The sequence below is a fragment of the Rhipicephalus sanguineus genome, chromosome 1 (genome assembly GCF_013339695.2).
Source record: "Rhipicephalus sanguineus isolate Rsan-2018 chromosome 1, BIME_Rsan_1.4, whole genome shotgun sequence".
NCBI lineage: Eukaryota > Metazoa > Arthropoda > Arachnida > Ixodida > Ixodidae > Rhipicephalus > Rhipicephalus sanguineus.
In genome coordinates, this window is record NC_051176.1 from 203,141,512 (window position 1) to 203,150,206 (window position 8,695).

At 40.9% G+C, this 8,695-nt stretch overlaps 1 protein-coding gene across 1 annotated transcript; it reads left to right on the top strand.

Moving 5' to 3' along the window:
* Positions 1-1,456: 1,456 nt before the first annotated feature.
* LOC119405751 (protein RFT1 homolog) lies at positions 1,457-5,670 on the top strand. The gene has a single exon (XM_037672589.2). It carries the CDS (start codon positions 1,766-1,768, stop codon positions 3,434-3,436), a length of 1,671 nt encoding a protein of 556 aa, XP_037528517.1. The 5' UTR covers positions 1,457-1,765; the 3' UTR covers positions 3,437-5,670.
* The last annotated feature ends 3,025 nt before the right edge of the window (positions 5,671-8,695 follow it).

An 8,695-nucleotide genomic window follows, 5' to 3' on the forward strand; every position in this document is an offset into this window, starting at 1 on the left:
TAATTGTCTGGAACAGTGCCCGTTGTTTCATGTTTTATTTTCTCCTATTACAAAGACTTGGAAAGAGAGCAACATACACGAACATCCAATAACCGAATTAACAGCGCAACCAAGTTGTCACACACACACACACACACACACACACACACACACACACACACACACACACACACACACACACACACACACACATATATATATATATATATATATATATATATATATATATATATATATATATATATATATATATATATATATATATATAGGCGTTGTCTCTTTTTATGTCAATGTTCAAGGCAATGATTCCGCGAAGAGAACAGGGCCATCATTGAAACTTTACACTGACTATCCAGGGTGCCCCAGCTAACTTTAGGCTGAGTTTAAAAGTATGCCATGCCAACGCACTGTATGACGACGCAACCAAATACACGTTGCTGACTATTGCATGGAATAAGTCACACTATTTCTTGTGTTCTGCTTAATTGCTTAATTAGGCAAGGTTAATTAACCACATTTTGAAGCAACGAAGCTGGTCTAAAAATTTCAATGAGAAAGTTGTAGATCGGCTTACGAAACGTCCGATTAGATAGTTCCTAACTTTCTATCTATCAAGTATTAGTGTTTTTCTGTTTCCTGCTGATGCCCGCGAAATACAAAAACAACAAAAAATTGCGTGACATGCCCTCTTGCGCGCCGTGATTGCAATGCTCCCAAACTATGCCTTCTAGAACACCATACCGTAACGTTTTGCGAACAAAGGATATGCTTCCCTCGCGGCGGTTCATTACAGCGATAGGCAGGCGCAGCGGTTATCGCTTGTGCTCTGCAAACAACAGGTGTGTCATCGTACAGCTGCACAGCCACCACCATCGTCGCTGCCCTGACGCAGCAAACCCGGCCATTTTCCCAAAACCTCCCAGCGCTGATATTTTCCAAAAGATGCTCAGACATACGCTGGGCAACATCTGACAAGATGCCTGCATTATCAACCATTACAAAAATATACGAGACGCGTTTGAAGTGTTCGTCAGGTTGCAGTTCAACGGGTTGGGGGCATTGGGGGGGGGGGGGGGGGGGGTGCTTCGGCCACAAACATGCATTTTAAAAATATATACGGCTTGTAATACTTGATCACTTGTTCTGCAACCATTTCTAAGATCTAAGATGAATTTTCTAGCAATATCTGGAACTCATCACTGCTTTACGCGATGAGAAATTGCGCAAACTTCAAAAAAATATTTAGCACCCAATTGACCATCGCTACTGACAACAGCGCCACCAAGAAACGAAATCGAAACTGTTGTAGAAATTACTGACTCATACGTTGTTTTAACTTTTCATTCTTCGCTGATATGTCTTGATACGGTAACAATATTTTTTAGATTGTCATATTAGTGCGTCTTTTATTAGCGGCAAACGTTTCTGCAGTTTGGCAACAGTGAAATTAATATGTCAGCGTCCTTGTTTTGTTGACGTTGCAGACGGCGTTTTTAGCTGAAACTGTCTTGTGTGTGTTTTTCTGGTGCGTAGCTGCGACTGCAGTTCTGTTGATACTCCAGACTAATGAAGCACGATTTAGTTAATCTCTCTTCAATCGTATCCTTGCGACATCAGCGGGATATTTTCGGCGGCCTCGGCCACAGCGCTTCTCTAGTGCAGCCACGTAACGGAGGTTGGACGAAATCGAACGCCGAGTTTGCCTAGTACTCTGTGTTCGCACCATTCTTCACTGTGCGGTGTTATATTTAAATGACCATTGGAAATGGCAGAGAAGAACCTTGTGGCAAAAGCCACAAAAGCAGCTTCGTACAACATCGTTCTGCAGCTGACTCTGCGTGTTTTAACGTTCGTGCTGAATGCGTACATCTTGCGACACATCACCAAAGACCTGCTGGGAGTTATCAATGTGCGACTCATGCTTCTCTACACAACTGTGCAATTCCTGAGCAGGGAGCCGTTCCGTCGATCCTGTTTCAGTGATGCAAGCAACCAAAACTGGCCTGCCATCATCAACGTAACCTGGCTGTGTCTTCCCGCTTGTGTCTTTATTGGTGCCATTATGAGCTTTGTATGGTTGTTCGTTCTCGAGAGGCCTGACCCCATGGTGGCGACTGGCTACACGCTGGGCGTGCACTGTGTGGTCATTTCTGTTATCGTTGAAGTGCTTGCCGAACCTCTATACGTTGTCAGTCAAGCATTTCACTATATAAAGTTCAAAATATTTTTCGTGGGCAGCGGTATTACCTTACGGTGCATCATAATGGCGGTGCTCGTTGCCTTCGACCCGCAGAATGCTATTTGGGCTTACAGCGTGGCACAGCTCATATCATCTGCATATTATACTGTTGTTCTTTATGCTTACTTTACCTTTGAATCAAGGCGATTGAACCGCGCCTGTGAAGATAAACCAAAAGAGTCCAGCCGCAAATGTGGCGACCATACACTACCTTTCACCAGTACACTTGATATCATTCCTTTCATTGGCTGCAATGGTACGCAGTTTGACCAAAATGTCGCAAAGCTTACATGGAGCTTTATGAAGCAAACTGTGGCCAAGCAACTCTTGACCGAAGGTGAACGTTATATCATGACTGTGTTCAACACACTATCTTTTGCTGAACAGGGTGTATACGACATAGTCAACAACCTTGGTTCTTTAACAGCCCGTCTCGTCTTTCAGCCCATTGAAGAAAGTAGCTATGTGTTTTTCGCTCAAGTTGTACAGCGTGATGTGCCACCCAGCCAACAAAATGTTGACAGTGTCACGTTGAGTGTGCTAACCTTGAAACAGCTTCTAAAGTTGCTGACGCACATTGGACTCATCATTTTCACTTTTGGTCAAGCTTACTCCACTCTTCTCCTACACCTGTATGGTGGCAGTGCACTGAGTGACAGCTTAGCACCGCTGCTACTCAGGTGGCACTGTGCATACATTGTATTAATTGCTATCAATGGAGTCACTGAGTGCTTCGTGTTTGCTGCTATGAGCAAGAAACAGCTGGACCAGCATAACCGCAGGCTCGCCCTCTTTTCAGTCCTGTTCCTATTTGTTGCATACCTTCTGACCACTTTGTCTGGTGCGGTGGGGTTCATTCTGGCAAACTGTTTTAACATGATTGCACGTATTGGTTACAGTATATTTTTTATAAGCACATACTATGCTAAAACTCAATACCGTCCGTTGCATGGTATTCTTCCCAGTGCACGTGTGCTTGTAACTGCGGTGCTTAGTTATCTAGTCACCACAATTTCGGAAGCAGTGTTCTGCTGTCATGCTGGATTCATTTACCTCTTGTTGCATGCTGCTGTTGGTGCACTGTGCCTGTTTGTATTCTTGTTTGCCATCTATGTCAAGGAGAAAGAACTAATAGCATTCCTCAAAACATGCTGGCATGATGGAAGCTTTGGAAAAAGGTCTGAGAAGGTGCAATAAGCAACACTGCTGTTTTTCTATCCATACTACTTACATGTTTTCTTGGTGAACTTTGTGTGTGAAACTGAAACCATAAATTACATTTGTCAAATCAAATGCAAGCTGTCTTTGTTAGGTCTTTTATTAAGTTTGCTAGCTTTAGTTTATTCAGCACTTTGGACCAATATGTGGCTGTGCAGGCAGTAAAGTTTATATTACTTTTACCTGATTGTATTTTCTTGCATCACTGTTTTATGTATTGTTACTACAATGTTGCAGTGTTGTTTCTACATTCCTTTTGTTCTACCAAAAGAAACTGCTACTTCATTGAGTTCTTCATCCCTGGAGCATTTTTGCAGTGCAGGCTTTCAGTAGAGCCAGCAAAAATGTGATAGTTAAGAAATGTATAGCTTCTTTGAAATCCAGCCACTTACTGCATGCCAACTTTTGTTGTCATAAAAGAACTCATAGCTGTGTCAATGCTGTAAATTTTGTTGTGTAAACTGTTTGTTGACAATGGATAAATATATGGCCCATGTTAGTATGTGTGACGTGATTAAATAAACGTCTGAGCTCTAAAACACCTTAATTGCTACCACTGCAAACTATCAGCAGTTTTGCTCTTGATTGTTTTTCACACATCTTCATGTTCCACTTTATGGAGTCATTCAGTCCTGGACAATTTTACTTGTATTACTCTCACCATTATCTTCTATATTTCTGCTTAAATGAGAACCAATATGACAATATATTTTTTTAGTTTTATTTTGTTATTTTCTTGTCATTGCCAGAATAACCAGCCTATTCTGGGGACAATGTAGGCGGGGGGCTACTTGGGCCACTCACAAAGCTTGAGAAAGAAAACGATTGCAGTACAACCGTCATATTATGTCAGCCCAGGGTTCTTCCATTTCCCATCCTGCCTACTAGCGTGTCACAGCTAAGTTGGGCTAAGCTAACTAAAAGGGGGGGGTAATGAGGTAGAATGATGAGACCAATGGCGTTTTTTTAGCGACCAACATGCACAGACTGGTGAATTTATCTCATAAAACTGATTGACTAATTAGTGAAAATTAAATATCTAAGTTACTAATTACTTGTATAATTGCCTGCATGTCAAAGTATGCATCGCATTCAAATGTTTGCTCAGTGCTTCCCTGAGATGCTTGCATGATGTGCTTTAATGTTTAGACTCCATATTGCGACTCCAGTTTCTTGAACACAATGCTACATTGTAGACTGTTATCAGGGATGTGAACTCCATCTTTTGGTACGTCTTCCACACTAATGCAATGAATGATTCATTTGCATCCTGTGTCTGAAATCTTGATGTCATTCAAGAGCTCTGCCTTGCTAAGCCTGTCACATAGTGGTACTTGCTCTTTGACTCTACCAAAGTCAGGAATAGTGGGTTCTTGGCACTAACCTCTTGCCAGCAGCAACCAGGGCTCCAAGTACAAATGGCACTTGGAGTAATCACTTATTGTAATTTGATTGCAATCCACCAGTGTGAGTTTCAGTATCAACTTACCAGTTAATCAAGACTTACAGTGATTAAAAATATGCAATCTTTAATGCTATTAGCATTATTAGTGTACTTGACACACTTCCCAGTATCTGTCTTGGTATCTTTCTATGTCTCCTGTGGAATTTCATCATTGGGTAGACGATGGCCTAATGGATAGAGCATTGTGCTGATTTGCATAGGGAACCTGGATCAAAACCAATCTATGGGCAAATTTTAACCACTGGCTGTTTGTCACTCTTCAATAACCTCTTTGGCAGCAATTTGGGTGGCTGAGTATGTGCTGCCCTACAGTGACAAAAATATTCCTAAAATTTATCTGGTGCTGGGTGAAATCAAACCTCCATCATACGTACATATTCAGGACACTGCCTGGATATATATTCACACATGCACACAGACTTCACACCAGTTCCACTAGATGGTGCCGGTTCCAGGAGGAATGCAAAAGAGGTGATTGGCCGCTTATGGGCCTCGTACATGACCTGTTTCAACAGTGGCAACATAGTGTTTCGCTACTTCAAAGCTAACCGCAATAATGTCAATATTCATTATGAAGAGATGCACTTTCTGCTGGAATTTTTTGTTGTGTTTCTGCTGGATGGTGTTTTTGTTTCGACTTGCCACTCAATACTGGCTTTGCACAAATTCATATACTACTTCCTTTTTGTTCTTTTTCTGTGTGTCATGCTTTTACTATAGCTACAAAGCATAAACAACCTTCTTGGGATGAGAGCATTCATTCTTCTTTCATTTTCTCTCATGCACTTTGGTCACATTTTGACACATGTGTGTACAAACATTTAGGCGATAAGCATGCATTACAATCACATGAAAAAAGCTTTTCTTCCTTTCTTCAGTGCAGACAGCAACCTAAATTGATGAGAAGCTTCTTTAATAGTTCAGATTTTCAAAACACATGAAACCTAAGAATGCATACTTTAGGTGAAAATGGCAACTATAGCTCATAATTGAGCTCCTTATAAAAGACATTCAGGTTGAATGACCTAAATCTCTTCCAAAAACGTTAATACTTTATTTGCCAAATGAAAATTTATTCCCTAAACATTTTGCACTAATATGCAAAATGATAAAAAGACATACGTGAAAACTTGAGTGCAAAGGGACAAAGATGAAGGCAAGAAATGGAGAGGAAATCCCTTCGCACTCCAATTTTCAAATATGCTACCATACCAACTCGCCCAATTTTCCATCTTTTGGATACAAACACGATTATATTTGGACAACAGGGGACAGGGGCATGAAATAATCTTAATTCAGTAATGGGAACTAAAGAATTTGCACAAATATGGACATGTTCAAGCTACCATTGGATGGCAGTGATAACCACCTCTGGCATGGATTCATAGAAACAGGGAAACCAGCCTTTTTCTTGACATAGCGTATTTTTATTTGGTGTCACACAAACAAAAACTGCAAAAATATCTTTTTCACTTCAATACATAGATCCTATGTATAGAGTGCTCACGGAATGAAACGTGACTCCAAAACTTCAGTTATAACAACTGGTATGTGCGATTTCTCGAAATAACCATGTCATGTCACTGCGGATCTGAGCACTGAACGTGATGTTGACTTTGGTGTAAGTGTACGTGCCAATATTACGTCGATGTGACATGAACTGAAGGCAGGGAAAATGAAAGTACGTGCGTTACCTAGCCCTAATATATCACATTTCATTCCTTGAGCACTGCACCTTTGTGTTGAGAAGTATGTTACTTTTCACATTTTAAACCACCCATTCTTGTCTGCGTAAGTGGGCACTAGAGTAAAGCGTTAAATCAGCTTAGACCTATTACACATTCTTCATAATTCTTCTTTCATTTATGAATTCTTCATATTTCATTTCTTCCATGGTAAAAAATTGATTATTAGGAGAGACAAAGGGTCAGAGTTTTAATGTTTGTAATTTGTGCTGGAACCTGCGCATCGATGTGATGTGACGGGTCTTATTTATTTATTTATTTTATTTGGGCCACTGTGGTTCAGTACAAGTTCCCGAGACTTGCTAAGTGTAGTCTATGTCTTTCTTTAAAGTGCAGTGTAGTTTCTATGTGCCATTGTGTCGCTGTTGTCCCCTGGAGTCCACTTTTATCCATAGCAACTTAACTAGGCCTGAGCAGACGCTATCAAATGTCATAGCTTAGGTACTCTGTGCATGCACGTCATATACCATAAGATATTGCAACAGTTACCGGCAACCATGATTACATATCAGCACCTGTGTCGATGAAGCCCAGACTAACCCAACCAGGCCATTTCAATCCAAATTGATGCGTGTTACTTGCTTTCCACCCCAAAAGCAAGAAAACAATGCTAAATAAGCCACTGCTCAATTACATCTCGCTCTGACGGTGATGCATAGGATATGTTTTGTCATCGAGATTACTAGCTGTTTGTTGCAACGCTGCTGTGCCTAGTTGTGAGCGGCAAAAGTGATTTGATTTTAGCTTAGCAGATGGCATCACATCTTTAGTGGTGCTGGCATACTGGTAATGTGGATTACTCATAAAGCGAAGTTATTTAGTGCATCGTTAATTTACTACTACACTATAGTGCAGTACATCACAACGTTGGTCAGCAAATGCCTACTTTCAAGACTGAGCAGACGATGTGGCATGGGCGAACATATTTCGTAGGGAGTTCACCTCTCCTGTTGGCTTAGGGGGCTACAAGGCGCTGCTGAGTACAGATTAGGCGAAGTCCCACTGTTACATTCATATAGATTCAGCTGATGGCTACAGTGCCAGAATATTTGTAGAATCATTGCACAAGGGGAGCATGTGTCGACAGGACACTGAGCAGATGTAGTGCAGATGAAAGCACCTTGAGGTGATTTCACCCTTCCTATTGGCTAAGAGAGTCCTGGAGCTTCCACGGTGCTCAAAGAACTACTTAGATATACACTGCGGGAACTTATAAAACAACATAAGCACACATATTACGCCTTCTTTGGCTTACAAAGTCTCATCCCGTGATAAGTATGATTTCTTTGATGTTGTAACAAGGTAGTTTATTTAAATCTGCTCAAATAACTTTTTTCTTTAGTGTCCCCTTAAATTTGTCATGTTATAGTGATATCTTGCACTCCTGCTCTTCAATGTCTGTTGAGTACAATTTGACACATATATCAGCACGGCAAATAATGAATGTATCTTGCAGACGGAGTCCAAAATACTATTCTACAGTTGATTCTCGTTCAATGAACTGGAAAGGACCAGCAAAAATCTATTCACCTTGTCAGATATTTTTACACATTTTATCAAATCCAAAGTTTGACGGCAACCCGTCTGTCCGGGGAAGTACATAGTGTAAACGCGAAACGCAGTCGGTGTATCTTTTCGCGTTTACACTACACATTTTATCCATGAAGTAAAAGAAAAAATCGTCTCTACCCAATTCGTAGCACAATGCCACAATGGAAGTCAATACAAGTTTCTCAGAACAAAAACTTAGCAGCTGAAGAAAAATTTATCCAGGTCAAGGATTTGTTCCCACGTCCACTGCCTTTCCAAGACAGCTGCTCTACGATGTAAGCTAACCAGGAGGCTAGCAGATCACTGAGCAAGAGTGAATTAATTGACAACTCGAAGCAGGTGGGGCACTGAATTTCTCCACTTTGTGGGTTTCTGAACAACTGATTTGCCTAGCTGATCCACAAAAGTAAACATGTACTAATTATTCCTGAACCAACCAAATATTCACAGCAGAAAAATTAAATACTAAATGCAACA

Excerpts from the sequence above, each read along its gene's own strand:
- LOC119405751 (XM_037672589.2), top strand. The coding sequence starts at position 1,766 with ATGGCAGAGAAGAACCTTGTGGCAAAAGCCACAAAAGCAGCTTCGTAC.